Source organism: Podarcis vaucheri (genome assembly GCF_965113315.1).
Source record: "Podarcis vaucheri genome assembly, chromosome: 5".
Classification (NCBI taxonomy): domain Eukaryota; kingdom Metazoa; phylum Chordata; class Lepidosauria; order Squamata; family Lacertidae; genus Podarcis; species Podarcis vaucheri.
This window is the reverse complement of record NC_138763.1, coordinates 9,781,461-9,798,394: the sequence shown is the minus strand read 5'-3', so window position 1 is coordinate 9,798,394 and position 16,934 is coordinate 9,781,461. Positions and strand designations below refer to the sequence as shown.

At 46.3% G+C, this 16,934-nt stretch overlaps 1 protein-coding gene across 1 annotated transcript; it reads right to left on the bottom strand.

Moving 5' to 3' along the window:
• Window positions 1–2,731: 2,731 nt before the first annotated feature.
• AHSG (alpha 2-HS glycoprotein) lies at window positions 2,732–15,789 on the bottom strand. The gene is made up of 7 exons (XM_082224571.1): window positions 15,511–15,789; window positions 14,274–14,384; window positions 11,326–11,410; window positions 9,751–9,917; window positions 8,544–8,654; window positions 6,239–6,355; window positions 2,732–3,660 (listed from the first exon to the last, which is right to left on the bottom strand). Exons 1-7 carry the CDS (start codon window positions 15,727–15,729, stop codon window positions 3,406–3,408), a joined length of 1,065 nt encoding a protein of 354 aa, XP_082080697.1. The 5' UTR covers window positions 15,730–15,789; the 3' UTR covers window positions 2,732–3,405.
• Window positions 15,790–16,934: the final 1,145 nt, after the last annotated feature.

Sequence of the window (16,934 nt, the reverse complement as noted above, 5' to 3'; positions counted from 1 at the left end):
ATGTTAATAACCAGCAAATCATTTCCCAATTTTAATGCTGGAAATGTGGCCAAAAAAGAGAGGAAGACCAAAAAGAGAGAGAAAGACCACACTGGAGAGCCAGTGTTGTGTAGTGGTTAAGAGCGGTGGACTTGTAATCTGGTGAACCAGGTTCACGCCTCCGCTCCTCCACATGCAGCTGCTGAGTGACCTTGGGCTAGTCACACTTCTCTGAAGTCTCTCAGCCCCACTCACCTCACAGAGTGTTTGTTGTGGGGGAGGAAGGGAAAGGAGAATGTTAGCCGCTTTGAGACTCCTTCGGGTAGTGATAAAGCGGGATATCAAATCCAAACTTTATTTTTATTTTTACATTGCAATTCTAAAAAGGTTTATTTACCCAAATCCTACGTGTGTTTGTTTTACATACTCTCAGGTACATAAAAGTTGTTTACCTGCCCCTGATGTTACTTGAGCAGTTATCTGCCCAATTATACAAATGGGCTTGCAGCCTTTGGAATAGGGCAATCTAGAGCTGTAGCCCGAGAACTGGGGCTCTTATTCCCTCCCCTTGAGGGAGGGGGATTTTTTTCCTACTGCTGCTGAACATGCCTTGGAAATTGGGTGGACATCAGCAGCGGCAGGGATCTCTCTTCCCTCCTTCCCCAAAAAAGTACATTCTGTTCCAAGTGCTGTTGTGCTGCAGAAATAAGGGGGAAAGGTCATTCTTGCCCCATCTATTGACCAAAGGAACAAGGACTACCAACTGCGATTCAAGCAAGAACATCAGCAAAAGAAGATCAACCTGGCCGTATCAATACTATGTAAGTTCACCTCCTTGTTCTGGCCCTGAAGCACAGATCTTCTTCCTCTGCCTTTCTGGTCCACTTCCCTTCCGTTGTGTCTGTTTAGGCAAAATAGAGTGGTACTACGACTTCCCTTGATCTGGACACTACACTATACTTCTGTTGCTGCAGCCTACTATAGCATTAGCCTTTTTTGCTGCTGTGTCACAATGCTAACCCATGTTAAGCTTCTGGTCCACCAAGTCCCTGAGATTCTTTTCACATGTACTGCTGGAAAGCCAGGTGTCCCTCATCTTATATTTATGCAGCTGGTTCTTCCTGACTAAGTGTGCAACTTTTTATCAATATCGTTTATACAAAATGTAATTTCTTTCAAAAAATAATAATAGGCAGGTTGAAAAGTGTTTCTTTTTTTAACTAAACAAATTCAGTTCATAGCATCTTCTGGCAACAGAGTTAGGTGAAATCTTGGGGAGGCATTGCCCATTGGAGAAGACTGCCCTAAATGATGACTAATGACCCCCCCAAAAATCTGCATAATAATGTTAAAGGTTTGGAGGTCAGTGTGGATGATACTTGTGGGTCCCTTCGAAACCTGTGATCCTGAATAGCTGAGGTTAGAATGTATAAGAGGAAATGAACCAGCTGAACCAATTCCTTTGTTAAGGTAATGGCCTCGGCTGGCTTATTAAGTACCACCATTTACATGTCCAAAGAGGCTGCCCTGTTGCCATAAGACATATGGGTAGGCCTTTACCCACCTCACCTGGCTGGATGCCTGGCTGGATGCCATATCATCATCATCATCATTTTATTATTTACACCCCACCCAACTGGTTGGTGGCTTACAGCACATATAAAAACATAATAAACCATCAAACATTAAAATCTTTTCAATTCAGAGCTGCCTTCAGGTGTCTTCTAAAAGTTTTTTAGTTCTTTATCTCCTTGAGATCTGATGGGAAAGCATTCCACAGGGTGGGTGCCACTACTGAGAAGGCCCTCTTCCTGGTTTCCTGTAACTTCACTTTTTGCTGTGAGGGAACCGCCAGAAGACCCTTGGAAGTGGACCTCAGTGTCCAGGCTGAGTGATGGTGGGGGAGATGCTCGTTCAGGTATAGTGGGCCGAGGCCGTTAAGGGCTTTAAAGGTCAGCACCAACACTTTGAATTCTTGTGCTTGGAAATGGTGGAGATCCTTTAGGACCAGTGTTATATGGTTCTGGTGGCTACTCCCAGTCACTAGTCTAGTTGCGGTAAGAATGGGCGAAGCGGGGCTGTGTGTGAAGAGAGTTTGGGGCAGATACTGGAAGCTGGGAGACAGGCTTGTCTTGCTCGCTGCTGGACTCAGAGCTGTGGCTTGGTGCCTTCCTAGAAATCCAACAGGGAGGCAAGACCTGTTGGAGTGTTAATACTGTGTGCCCCTCCATCCTAGATTGTATTTACAGTCATACCTCATGTTGCGTTAGGTTCATGTTGCGTCTTTTTGGCTTGCAAACCCGGCAGTGTATACTTCCGGGTTTCACAGCGCGTGCGTGCACAGAAGCATCCTGCACGCTTCGTGCATGTGCAGAAGCGTTCTGCACACTTCACACATGCACAGAAGTGCTCTATTGCGCTCCGCGCTTGCGCAGAAGCGCCGTTCTAGTTGCAGACTTTTCAGAACGGATCGTGTCCGCAACTAGAGGTACCACTGTATGTGTAAATAAAACCACATACCCTAAAGACACTACAGTCTCTGTTGACCTTCATTCCAAGGAAACTGAACCCAGGAGTTTCCTTTCGCTTGGATATTGGGGTACATGCCACAGTATGTTCAAGCCTTTATATCGGGAGAGGGAAACATCTGGCCCACCAGATGTTGCCTAACTGAATCTCCCACCATCCTTGGCAAATGCCACACTGGCTCAGGGTTGATGGGAGTTTAGAGGCGGAAAAAAGGCGAGGAGCGTTTTGAGTTTCGTGTTTTATTTTGGAAGCACCTTTGTTTTGGTTTGCATATTGTTAGAATATGCATTTTCCATAATGTAGCACTGCAATTTTGGACACCGGGGAAGGAAAGAACAGTAATATCACTGCGGTCCCTTCTGTCCGGTGCTGTGTATATTCTTCCCTTTTGAAAGGAGAAACACCCCAAACCACACCTGCTTCTCCACCCAAGAGTGCCATGAATCTGTTAGCTGAATAGTAGAGTATGCAGATTAGCAGATTGTTATGTAATTTGCACAACTGATCCTGCTTCTGCCACCCATCAAGGGGAGGGACAAGGAATGACACACAGGACAGAAGCCCCACCCTAATACTGCCCCTCCTGCCCCTGAGTTTTCCACCAAGCATGGAGTCCTTGTTTTCCACCTTGCATCTGTCTAAAGGAGGCAGAAACTAAAGATAGCAGGGAAGCTAGAAGGTGCAAGATCTGTCAGAAGCACCCAAATCTGCGCAGGTAGAAAGCAGGCTGACACAATACTCACAGCCTTTCTTAGGACAGGCTTAGCTTTTAGGGGGGATGTGTGTGTGTGAGAGAAATTATCACTATTTTGCTGCAAGAATGTGAGTTCAGGCTTGGGAGAATATACAAAGGAATTTCATTGACTGGGCAGCTCCCGTAGTTTCTATCAGGCTCTCCTATATCTTAAAGTGGCGAATCCTCCCTGGGCATAATTGTAGCACAAGCACTGGGAGTGCCACCTCTTCCACCTCTCTCTTGACGACAGGCTTTGCTGCCGCGACGGCTGGAGCTTCGGCAGAGTGAGATTCATGGGATGCGTGCGTGTCGTTGTGCGAATGGATGAGGTCAAGGACCCTGCGGCCAGTTCCAGGGGAAGGGATGTTCTTCGCAAGATGATGCAAGGAATGCTTGATGAAATGGGACCCGCCGGCCTAGAAAAGAAAACCATTATGTCCAGTCTGCTGGTGCTAGTCAGAACACAGTCCAAATAAATGAATAAATAATATACAGACCACTCAGCTTGAAGCTCTGAGCAGGTGCAAATCTCATGAGGTGCAATGACTTTCCCCATCCACTCCCATAAACAAAGAGGGCATGGGAGATATTAGGGTTGCCACCTGCCCTGTAAAATACAGGACTGTCGATGTAAAATGCCAGGTCCTGTATTTCCTGTATTGAGAGCCAGTGTGGTGTAGTGGTTAAGAGCGGTAGTCTCGTAATCTGGGGAACCGGGTTCGCGTCTCCGCTCCTCCACATGCAGCTGCTGGGTGACCTTGGGCCAGTCACACTTCTCTGAAGTCTCTCAGCCCCACCCACCTCACAGAGTGTTTGTTGTGGGGGAGGAAGGGAAAGGAGAATGTTAGCCGCTTTGAGACTCCTTCGGGTAGTGATAAAGCGGGATATCAAATCCAAACTCTTCTTCTTCTTCTTCTTCTTTCAGGTCTTCATTTCTCTCTCTCTCTCTCTCTCTCTCTCTCTCTCTCTCTCTCTCTCTCTGTGTGTGTGTGTGTGTGTGTGTGCCAAGTTAGGGATTCTCTCCAAATGCAACTGTTTGAAAGGTGTGGGAAAGGTCATGTAATTAAGCTCTGGGTAGCCAAGCACAGACAGATTTACAAATTTGTGTGTTTGTGTGTGTGTGACAAATTGTAGAGGGACCATTCTGTTAGGATGCGAAAGATTGTAATGATTTGCTTTGAAGTCACTTCAGCAGCAAATGGGGGGGGGGAGTCGTCCCCTAACCATTCTGCCCTCCCCTGCCCTGTATTTTGCCAGAGGAAAGTTGGCAATCCTAGGAGACATACCCAGAGATCTATACGGCTTGTGTTTCTCCCCAATGCACAGCCCCACGGCCCTACAGAAGGAGGAACAGGAGGCAGAAATCCTTCACCATTAACAGGACGAGCTTTGGTCACCAGCATGGTGAAATCGCCACTTCTGTTGAGCCATTAAAAGTCCTCTGTTGTGTCTGGGTTCCCGGCCAGCAAATTAGACCTCTTTCACAGAGGTAAATCTAGATGGGCAACCTAATTTAAAAATGACAATGGTTCACTGAAATAAATAAACCAGCCGGTATTAGTGCTGATGAAAGGACCTCTTCCTATGTATGGCAGGTAATTCTGTTGCTTAAGGTGGCCCAGGCGGTCTTTTGGGGTAGGCCCTTGTATCCTTGCAGCAATTCTGGGCTGCATCAATAGGAGTATAGCATCTAGATCAAGGGAAGTAATAGTGTCACTGTATTCTGCTCTGGTCAGACCTCACCTGGAGTACTGTGTCCAGTTCTGGGCACCACAGTTCAAGAAGGACACTGACAAACTGGAATGTGTCCAGAGGAGGGCAACCAAAATGGTCAAAGGCCTGGAAACGATGCCTTATGAGGAGAGGCTAAGGGAGCTGGGCATGTTTAGCCTGGAGAAGAGGAGGTTAAGGGGTGATATGATAGCCATGTTCAAATATATAAAAGGATGTCACATAGAGGAGGGAGAAAAGTTGTTTTCTGCTGCTCCAGAGAAGCGGACACAGAGCAATGGATCCAAACTACAAGAATGAAGATTCCACCTAAACATTAGGAAGAACTTCCTGACAGTAAGAGCTGTTGGACAGTGGAATTTGCTGCCAAGGAGTGTGGTGGAGTCTCCTACTTTGGAGGTCTTTAAGCAGAGGCTTGACAACCATATGTCAGGAGTGCTCTGATGGTGTTTCCTGCTTGGCAGGGGGTTGGACTCGATGGCCCTTGTGGTCTCTTCCAACTCTATGATTGTATGATTCTATGATTCTATGATCTCCTCCCCCTTCCCCGCCTTTTCAACTAATGCATCTTTCTTGGATTATAGGGCAGCTGAGCACAATGATGCTAAATAACGACCCATCACCTACCTTAATTCACAGAATCATAAAATTTTAGAGTTGACAAGGGTCATCTAGTCCAACCCTTAGTAATGCAGGAATCTTTTGCCCAACATGGGTCTTGAACCCACAACTCTGAGATTAAGAGTCTCATGCTCCACCAACCGAGCTACCAAGGCATGCACAGAGACATAGACACATGCACAAGCAAATTTCATGCAGATTTGTGCCACAGACCAATGCCCTGAGTCTAAGTACCTAGCAATGTCATGAGTGCTAGGAAAGGGGTGCAGCAGGACTGCAACAAGGGTGTGGATAGCAGCCTCTTTAGCTCTAGGGATGAAGAATCCCTTAATTGTTCTGCAGGGAAGTTGGCCTTGGGAGGAGCTGGGTCAGGATGCTTCTCTGGAAAAGTGGGTGGGTGGAAAGGTAACGGGAGCCAATTGGGGAAGGCCAAATAATTAGAAACATTCAAAGTCTGGGTGCTACAGGATTTGGTGCAAGAGGAGAAGTGGTCGTGCTTCAAGTCCCAAAGGGCTTTGGTTTCCAAACTAGCTTTCGTGTACACCATCAGAACCCTCCCCAGTGAACCTCAGAGCAAGCAACCGGTTGTGAATTCTCTCTGTGTGTGAATTGCTGAAAACCATGTTTAAAAATTGCACCTACCTGGTAATCATATATAGCACAATCTAGGGTGATCTCCTCTGCAGGTGGAACGGGCTCACCACCAAGAACAGGAACAGGAGGCAACTGGATAACGGATGCCTTGCAAAACCCATTACGCTTGATAAGGAGGAAAAAAGAGAGAGCAGTTAAGACATCCCCACAGGGACATCCGAAAAGAAAATACTTCATCTCAGCCAGGCAGCATGGTGTAGAAAATTCCATTCATTCCCATCTTCCTCACATAAACCATCCAAAAAGTGTGGGAATCGATCGACTAGAGTGGCATCTGAAGATGTGAGTAAAACCGTTTTACTTATGTAGGTTTATATACTGCCTTTTTTCCATCATGGAAGTTAAGACGGTTTTCATGTTATTCCCAGTGAGGTCACCCACCCACCTGTAGACAAGTCCCATACCTGTTGACCTTTAGGGACATAATAAAGTTCAGTGGGGTATGCAAGCGTAGTTGGTCTTGCATTCTACATCACTGATGGGGAGCAAGTAGGCACTGCAAATTAATAATTATGAACAGGTGTGAAGAATGCCTTCTCGACTTTGTAAATTAGAATATGTAAGTGATCTAATTAGAACAATGAAGAAACAAATGGGAAAATAAACACCTCACACAGGGAATTTACAGGATACAAAACTGTTTTCGTGGATTTTTTTTTAAAATTGAATATCTCAGCATGAATGGAGGTCAAGAAATCAGTAGCTGTTGATAAGGGACTAAGATCAGGACTGAATGTAATTGGATTAACTAAGATTTCGGAAGCAGAAAGAAATAAGAACTTTACACCCCGAAACCCAGCACATGGGAAGTCATTCAAAATGTATAATTGGCCGTATAATTGATCTATATTTGGGTGGGAATTGTAATTTGATATTGAAAAAATGTGGCTGTTATTGGACTTTAATAATTGAAAATTAATAAAAATTATTTACAGATAGAATATGTAAGTGAACTGTGGGGATTGTGGTCCAACATTCTGAAAGACCACACAAGACTGACATCAGGTGATCAGGGATGACTCAAAACTGCCAGTATTCTGCAGGCAATTCCACTGTTAATTAGATTTGTGCAATTTAAAAGTAAATTGAAGTTCTTTGCTGCCAAGAAATAAAACATATTGTTTTGCAGTTAGGAAAGAGATGGGGAAATGCGTTGAAATCCTTGGGGTGAACAAATGATTCATGGCAAGGCATATAAATATCCTGTAAGCAAATAAATATCAGGATGAATGCACATGACCTCACCTTAAAAAACCACACAGAAGGAATGCTCAATAAAGTCTATCCTCCTTGCAAGCTCTGCGCAAGCGTATCAGGTTGAATGTGCAGTTAAAAAGGTCACCAGATTTATAGATGCCATCCCAGTTTCTGATTTGATCCTGGAATGTCCTGCATTTCCTTAGGACGTCCCTATTTTCATCGTAGAAATGTTGGAAGGTATGGAGTTATGCAATCCCTGAGCCAAGGAGATGAGTAACTACAGGGCTGCCACACGTCCAGATTTTCCTGGACATTGCTGGGATTTCAAAGGCAGAATTGATGTCTGGGGGGAATTTCCGAAAGGCGGCTCTTTGTCCTGGATCTTAGAGAAGTCAACCCAAAAACTGTGGGTTTTTTTGGCTCAAGAATTCTGGTGGTTTCCTTCAAAAAGCTCAACAACTTTGGGGTGTCCTGGTTTTTACTTTTTGAAATATGGCAACCCTAAGTAACTATACAACCTTTAGGAGACAGCTGAAACCAGTAACAGCATGCTGTTCTAACCAATGAAATGTACACAAAGCAGTCCAGTATGGGGAAGTGTCTTAATGTTTAATGTTTTAATATGTTAGACGTCACCCAGAGTGACTGGGGAGACCCAGTCAGATAGGTGGGGTATAAATAATAAAATTATCACTGTGGAATGGGACGTCCCTATTTTCATCGGAGAAATGTTGGAGGGTATGAAATCCTGAGGAACCCAAATCCTGAGGAACCCAATGCAAACTTCCAGGGTCTGGCGATTTGAAGTCTGGCAGAGCTAGCAACTCGCTTGTGAACATGGGCCAGATTTAAATCACTTTCACTTGTGAAAAACAGGCATTTCTAGACCTGAAGTCTAGAAATCTTCAAGTTTATATATGTATTTTTCTATAGAGAGAGGGACTTGCAGCCATGGAGGTCAGAAATGTGTGGACTTCATTTTTCAAATGTTTTTAAAGGCACAGGGCCCCGCAATGCTGGCAGGCCTCATTTGACCGCAGACGTTGCCAGTCCTGGAATCTGCACTGAATTAATTGGGATCCCATCCACTTACCGCATGCTCATCTGTCGCCACGTGGCAGTGTTCTGCAGGGTCTTGGGCTTGTTGCCTTGAGCAGTTAGTGGCAGCAATTGCAAACTCCACATGTGTACCTAGAGGCATATGCTGGGAACGTAATAAGGAACATTTTAGCTGTCTCTCTCAAATTCCGCAACTGAGCAGAAAGAGTCATACAGAATATTAATGATATAAATGGACATTTGCAACGCTGGGGCACTTTTGTTCAGTTTCCACTCCCCTCCACCAACCCAGCCTTTGAAGCTGCCTTCTAGCAACTCAGACCAGTCCTTCTTTCCAATGGAGGTTAGGCGCAGGGCAGCTGTGGGGAACCCGCGTTTTTAGTGGAGCTGGTAGCATATCACTTCACACACACATCCTTGATCCGTTTCACTGCCTGCCGCTTTGTTCCGGACTCAGTTCAAAGCGCTGGGCTGGACTTTTAATCCTCAAGCACCTTGGGACCAGGGTGTCTCAGGAACCACTTCTCTCCAGATGTTCCCTTCTCCAGGTCCCTTCACGGTTGGAGGTAAAGTGAGTGGGCACTGGAAGCAGGGCCTTCTCTGCCATGGCCCCCCCACATTTGGACCATCTTTCCAAGAAAGATATGCCTTAACCCTTCACTGCTCACTATTTGTGGCCAGCAAAAATGCTCTTAGTCCAACACTCTTGTTTGGACTATTTGTTTTAGAGGATAAGCTTGCCGTTACTACTTTTTAATTAATTGGTGTTGCTTGGTTTTGTTTTTGATCTGTTGTGCTCGAATTCCCTCTGCCGTTGCCTGATCAACTGAAATTTGCTGATGGTCTTCATAATTTGTCTGCCCGTCGTGGTGACTGACATGCACTAGGCTAAACGCAATGCAATTCAGAAGAAGGAGTAATATAAATGAAATTAAAAATGGATTTGAATATTGAATGCAATGGATATTTTGTCTCCCTCCTCCAACTACAGGCGGCGTGGACCGCCAGAATGAAACCTGCACACCAGAATGGACCATTTGGGATCTGAGAATTGTGTTGCAAAAATCTGAAAGAGCAAAAGTAGAAGGGATAACTGCGTTTAGATCTGTGCATCAGTACTAGAAGTGCAGATCAGCTTGCCTCGCTTAAACATGTGGACTGAACAATGTCTTCAAACATCCCTGCTCTCTACTCTCTCTATAATAAGGCAGCACTGCTAGTGGCCCTGTCTGAATACTTACTGAGGTAAACCCTCTTGAAAGCTCAAGGAGCTGGTAGTGGGTTCCATTGGCATTTTCAGCGTTGAACTTGGCGAGCCCAGAATTAGCTGCCTCCTTCAACTTAGGGTCATCCAGTTTTGACAAAGGGTTACAATCAGGGCAAATATTGATAATATCTTCAACTGAATCTAAGGAAGAAAAAGAGAAAAGTACAGGGTGTTTTTATTTATTTATTTAAGTGAGTAATGTTTTGTTGCTGGCTGGTCCAAAAGGTTTAGGATAGCTGATCAGTTGCTGACATAGGCTGTTGCAGCCATTTTGTGTTGGCAGAAACTTAAGAAATGAACATTTAAGGAATTTATTATATTTTGCTCTTCCTCCAAGAACTCACGATGGCTCTGCAAATACCGAGGTCCACCTCCAAAGGCCTTCTGGCAGTTCCCTCACTGCGAGAGGTGAAGTTACAGGGAACCAGGCAGAGGGCCTTCTCGGTAGTGGAGCACCTTCTCATCAGAGGTCAAAGAGACTACACAATTTTTCATAGACATCTGTACCAGGAAGTGTTCACTGTGTTTTTATATTATGTTGGAAGCCACCCAACGTGGCGGGAGCAACCCAGTCACATGGGCAGGGTACAAATAATATGTTGTTGTTGTGTGTATTTTATGCAAAATTGCACAGAAAATGTGCGTGTCAGAAGAATAATGCTGGGCAATTTTCCTGAGGGTTAAAAAAAGAAAAGAAAAACCAATTGGCAAACTCATTTGGAAATGTGGAGAAGTGAACTCAAGACTGGGAGAATGAGACACTGAGAGGAAACAGAAAAAGACCTACCGACCCATTATAAGAGCTGTGTGGTCCCTTCATGTTTATATCAAGAACAGGGAGCCTGTGGCTCCTCTCCAGATGTTGATATTTGGCTATTGTCCAGGCTGGCAGGGGGTGATGGGATCTGGAGTCCAACAGTATCTGGAGAGCCACAAGTTCTCCATCCCTCATTCATGTGCATGATTTTGCCCGGATGTGCCTTCCAGACAAAGATACAGCATGCAGGTGGACTGAGGGCCACAGGGCACACCTGACGGATGTACGTTGTTGTTTTTAAGAGTGCCAGGTGTGGCGACATCCAGTCAGGATCAAATCCACATCTCACAGAGCAAGGGTTTAATCTTGTGTTACAAAGTCTGTAGGGGGGGGGCAGCCCCAGATGTCTCAGGGACAAACAACACCTGCGAAAGAGTGGTGCTCACTAGGGCTGAGAAAGGGTTAACACCGCCCCCCACATTGTGCTACTGGTTCTCATTGCCCCACCTGCAGCTGCTCTCTCTCTCTCTTTAACTTAGATTGAGGTGGAGAACCTTCTTCAAGCTAGCGGTGCCTTCTGGGAACCTTTCATGAGGCCACATGGAAGGCGTTTGAGAGGCAGGGCATATCCCTAGGCCAGGCAGAACGACTCAAGGGATGTGCCAAACCGGGCTGGGGAGAGGTGTGCCCTGGGGAGAGTCATGGTAAATGGGGTGAGTTGGAGCGTGGGTCACTGGCCCCCTATTTCTCAGCCCTGGTGACCGAGGACTGCAAAGCAGCCAAAGAGATTACCTGGAGTAGAGTGGCATTTGCTAGACAGCACTTTGTAGGCTCCATCCAAAATGAGGAGTTTGACGTCGCAGTCCCCTTCAACAGCCTAGCGGTTCAAAGGAAGAGGATTATGGGCTGGTTATGATGGGAGCAAAACCCAGTTCCGCAGCATTGTACATCACTGTACACCTTGTACATCGGCCTACGCTGACCTGTTTGGCAATGTTTTGGACCTCAACGTCCGTTTGCTGAGTTGACAAGGACTGTCGGAAGCTCTGGTCCAAAATATCTGGGGAATTCCTGGTGGGCCAAGGCTATGCGTCTCCCAGACGGTGAACCCCAAAGGGACCAAAACCCAGCCTAGCAAGCAGTCACTGCCCTGGTCACCTGTGGTGGGTAAGAAATGCCTCGAGGTAAGCAAACTGGGAAGTTTTTGCAAACTGGAATAATGCCTCCCATACCTTCAGGCTATCCTGGTGCTCCGGTGACTAAAATAGCCAGTTTATTGTGCACAGAAATACAGAATTAACCATTTATATTGGATGACAGGTGTCTTTAAAAAGAGCATGGTGGACTTGGGTAGACTTCATTGCAAGACTGCACCATGATCATTTTTCTGTTTGCTTCTCTAGCCACATTGTTGATATTAGTCAACACATTTTGTATTTTTTTTTAAATCCATCTGTTAAACTTGTATGACAAGTCCTTCAGGCTGGTAGGCTCACACTAAAGAAAATTGTAATAAGCTACCAGAATTGCCAATGCACTTGACAATTATAAACAAAGGAGCCACGGCACAACTTCCACAAATAGTCAAAGTGGGAAAAGATGCCGTTCTAGAAATAATGAGATAGATTTGAATTACTTAGTTTCTGTCTCGTACTTTGACCAGTTGAAATAGAACTTGGACGACGTATCATATAATTCAAAGGAGCCCAGATTTTAAATCTGAGACCACAGATTCAAACACTAAAGCTTTTATGTGTGGCAAATATTTAGGTTTTGGGAGGTTGTGTTTTTTTTATTATTTTTTTAGGATGTGTTTGTGATCCCGAACACAATCAACTTTCACTGTCAACTCAAATTTTGGCAGAATAGGTTATGCAGAGTCAGTCTATCTATCTCACTACTGTGTACAAGGGCAGGCAGTGGCTCTCCAGGGTTTCAGGCAAGGAGATGATGGAAAATTAGGAGGTCTGGGATAGCTCACCTGGTAGAGCATGAGACTCTTAATCTCTGGGTCATAGGTTCAAGACCCACATTGGGCAAAATATTCCTGCACTGCAGGGGGTTGGATTAGATGACCCTTCCAACTTTACAGTTCTGTGACTCCATGAACCTAGAACCCTCAGCATGCAAAGCAGCTGCTCCATCCAGGGGTGTATGAAGTGGGGGGCAGAGGGGGTGATCCGCCCTGGGTGCCACTCTGGGGGGTTGTGTGTGATAAGATGGCCCCTGCCTCCCTCCAGAGGGCACACCCAGTCAGTATGGGTGCTGCCGCTCTCGCACGCTGCCCATATGGGCGTCTGTACGGGCTGCCGTGCGTGCGTGCGCACTCCGTATAGGATGCCACACATGCACAGTCCATATGGACGCTGTGTGTGTGCCACCAGGTGATTCGCCCCGCCCATCGGCGTCCTGCCCCGGGTGCCGGAGAGGGTTCATCCACCACTGGCTCCATCACTGAGTCACAGACCTTGAATGTTGGACATCATCACCCGCTGTGGTTTGGGAAAGGTTAGGGTTAGCTGAATTCCACTGGAATGAATCAGACTAATCTTTAGCAGCTGATCTTCCATTAAATTGTAACTCGGTTGTTCTTGTGGACAACCTAGTACCTGCTCAAATCCTTGCAATGCGTAGTTGAGTAAGTGGAACTTGATTTGATCCATAAAGGCACTTGTGTGGCAAGTTCCCTCCCCCAAGGAAATGAAGACACAGGACACGTTAGTTAAGGTTAATGGGCGTAAATGGCCACAACTTTATTGATTACAGAATTGAAGGTATTGGCCTTAGGCATTGGTTCCTATGACTACCCGGCATGGTAACCGGGAAGGGTTGAACACAAACCGTGGGGGTGTCCTGCTGGAGTACGCCAGCTAGGACCCCCACGGGTGTCACCGCTCGTGGGCGTGCCGGCGGCCCTCACCTTACTAGGTCTCGGACAAGGCAAACGCCCCCGGAGTCCTCTACCGGACTACCCTTTTCTCGGGGGAAGGTGATGGCGTGTCCTTCCCCCCCATCCATTTGCATCACAATAGACCCCTGCCAATGCCTAACCGCCAAAACCGTGAAAGTTGTGACGATTTGCTACGAGGTAGGCGAAAAAACCAAAAGGCTGCAAAGTCGCCAACTTGGAAAAATTCCTACCAGGCCCCTTGCGGCGACCAACCGAAGTCCATAGCAAGGTCAAGACTGCCTAACCTAAGGGTGGGTGGGCTGGGAAAAGCTTCTCTGCTGCCGAGGGGAAAGAGGGGGATCCCGGGGCGTGCCTGGCCTTAAATAGCCCAGGCCACGCCTCCCCAGCCCGCCTATTGGCGGGCAGGGGGAAGGCGGAGAGGCACGCCCCCGGGGATTCCCTGGCTCTCGCGGGGCTAAACTCCAGCCCCGCGCTTGTGGGAGGGGCCAGCCCACAACACCCTCTCCTCCCGAGGCTCGGAAATGGCTTTCCCATGCTCTCAATCAAGAGACTTGGTTGAGGTTATATAGCTCAGGCAAGTTATGCCTTAAAATGTTAAGGGATCCTGAGTAAGAACGCTTGCTGTGTAAATTAAACTTTTGTTGGGTGCAACTTTGAAAAGTAAAATCAGCACCGTCCTGGTGAGCAGGACAGTTGAGTTCCAAGCAGTCAGTCTGTATTGACATGCCTTTATTATTATTGCTATTAATTTGAATAAAGATATGATGCATGCACCTAAGAATCCATGTTTAAATTCTCCACAAGGTTAGCAAAAGGTCCAGGAACTCACATGCTGTGTCTGTGGCCTTACGGTACAATTTTCAGCAGGCAGTGGGTTTGACACATGGCATTCAGTCTCCAATAAGTCCAACTCAAGGAAGGCTATCTTCCCAAACGGCCTCTGTGGAGGAGGAAATGAGAGAAGGTGATTAGATTAAAAAAACTTTAAAAAACTTGTTTACATTTATTTAACCAGCATACAGCTAAAAGGCCCACTGGGAACCAGACAGAGGGCCTTCTCAGTAGTGGCGCCCACCCTGTGGAACACCCTCCCTTCAGATGTGAAGGAAATAAGCAGCTATCCTAAGCAGCTATCCTATCTTTAAAAGACATCTGAAGGCAGCCCTGTTCAGGGAAGTTTGTAATATTTAATGCTGTACTGTTTTTAACACTTGATTGGGAGCCGCCCTCAGTGGCTGGGGAGACTCAGCCAGATAGGCGGGGTATAAATAATACATTATTATTATTATTATTATTATTATTATTATTATTATTATTATTATTCCATAGAGTGCTTCACAGTATCAGTTCCCCTCTTAACAGATGTGCCAAAACAGAAATTTCTTCAAAATGGTATGTCATTGCCTTTGGTACTTCCTTCCAGCTCCCTTAAAGAGAAGAGGGCAGGATGAAGGGGAAAGGGAAGTCTATCAAAGTTTCCTGGTCTGAGAGCTTCTGTAGAGACTTGCTCTGAACTCCTGGCATTATGAAGCTTTCTTGGAAGCCTGGCTCGCTTCTTTCCTGTTCTTGAAGCTTATGTTTAATTAATTTATTTATTGCATTTTACGCCACCTTTTACTCCAAAGTGCTCAAGGTGGCATTTGGAGGTCCATTTTTAACCTGAAACTGTTCTTAACCTGAAGCATCACTTTAGCTAATAGGGCCTCCTCCTGCTGCCGCGTGATTTCTGTTCTTATCCTGAGGTCTTAACCCGAGGTACTATTTCTGGGTTAGCAGAATCTGTAACCTGAAGCATCTGTAACCTGAGGTACCACTGTATAGCGAAGTTTTTAATGTTTAATGTTTTATTATGTTTTTATATGTTGGAAGCTGCCCGGTGTGGCTGGGGCAACCCAGTCAAGTGAGTGGGGTGCAAAAAATAAGATTATTATTATGATGAAACCTCATAATGAAGGTTTTGTTCTGAAGCAGGGTATTGGACGGGTTGAAGATCTTACATAGCCTTCACTCACACCTCGTATGATCTGGAGAATGACCTTGCTCCCCACCCGCCAGGAAGCACTTACCCGAGGGAGAACCGTGACCTTCTCGATCCTATTTAGGGCGAACCTGTACCCGTGGTTATTTTTTGCGTTGATGTAGTTCACCGCGAAGTCTGCCATGCGCTCCGTCTCAACGTCATCGCAAGCAGGAAACTCTCCCTCAGGGAGGGGAGGGAGTACAGCTGTATCTGCTATGCATCCCAGGATCAGACCCAGGAGCGCTGGAGCTACCAGTGATCTCATGTCTTCGCCTGCAGAAGATCTAGGGAAGAGGGTTGTGCTGGAAGGAAGGGTGGAAGGAGCCACAGCAGAGCTCCCATTTATACAAAGATGATGCCCCCGCCTCCCATCCTCGGCCCATGAGGAGGCCTGCAATATTTGTTCTGGGTCCAAAAAAGCGACTGCAAACAACAGAAAGGGAAAAGTAAATATGTGCAGGACATTGAGTTAAAGGTTTATTAGATAAGGGGGGAATTGCAAAGTTTGCTAGAAAGAAGATGGCATGGGCAAAAAATCTCAAAGCGTCATTTTGGTCCCATTTGCCAGACACTAAAAGGGCATTATGGGGAATTATGCTGTAGCTCCCTGGCTGGGGGGGGGGCGGGGGTCCAGTGTGGCCTGCCAGGCCATTTCCCCTAACCACACCCACCTGCCCATCAGGTGACATCACTGGTGACATCATCTGATGGGCAGAAGGGTTTGATCCTGCCAGTGTGGTGTAGTGGTTAAGAGCGGTAGTCTCGTAATCTGGGGAACCGGGTTCGCGTCTCCGCTCCTCCACATGCAGCTGCTGGGTGACCTTCGGCTAGTCACACTTCTCTGAAGTCTTTCAGCCCCACTCACCTCACAGAGTGTTTGTTGTGGGGGAGGAAGGGAAAGGAGAATGTTAGCTGCTTTGAGACTCCTTAAAGGGAGTGAAAGGCGGGATATCAAATCCAAACTCCTCCTCCTCCTCCTCCTCCTCCTCCTCCTCCTCCTCCTCTTCTTCTTCTTCTTCTTCTTCTTCTTCTTCTTCTTCTTCTTCTTCTTCCTTGGCTGCACTGGTCTGTTGCCAGCAGGAAACGGGTTCACGCAGCCAAGGTGTAACTATTTATTATTGTTGTTGTCACAAAATGTCTCCCTTAAAACCACTGAGTAATCTGTCCTGCTAGGCTTAGTTCACCTTGGGAGGGACTTGGTATTCAAGCCGTTGTCCCCCCTCAGTCTACCTGAGAAGCTCGGCAGGTGAAGAGCCTAAGCTGGTTGCTGCAGCTCAGCCACATGGCTCTCCGAAGCCATTCTTGAGTTCCTATAATTTAGGAACTTTCCCCACTGTAGCTAAGCCAAGTTTTACTGCCTGTGCAACTTTTCCTGAATGCTGTAAGGAGAAGCACATGAATCTGACCTTGGAGAGTTTGTAACCAAACCATTTTTAACTTACCAAATGTGTTGTCCTTTTCGATGCTAGG

Coding starts and splice junctions, on each gene's coding strand:
- AHSG (XM_082224571.1), bottom strand. CDS start 15,729: ATGAGATCACTGGTAGCTCCAGCGCTCCTGGGTCTGATCCTGGGATGC. Junction 14,385..15,510: donor AGGTCACGGTTCTCCCTCGG/GTAAGTGCTTCC, acceptor CCTCCTCCACAG/AGGCCGTTTGGGAAGATAGC. Junction 11,411..14,273: donor TAAGGCCACAGACACAGCAT/GTGAGTTCCTGG, acceptor TTGAACCGCTAG/GCTGTTGAAGGGGACTGCGA.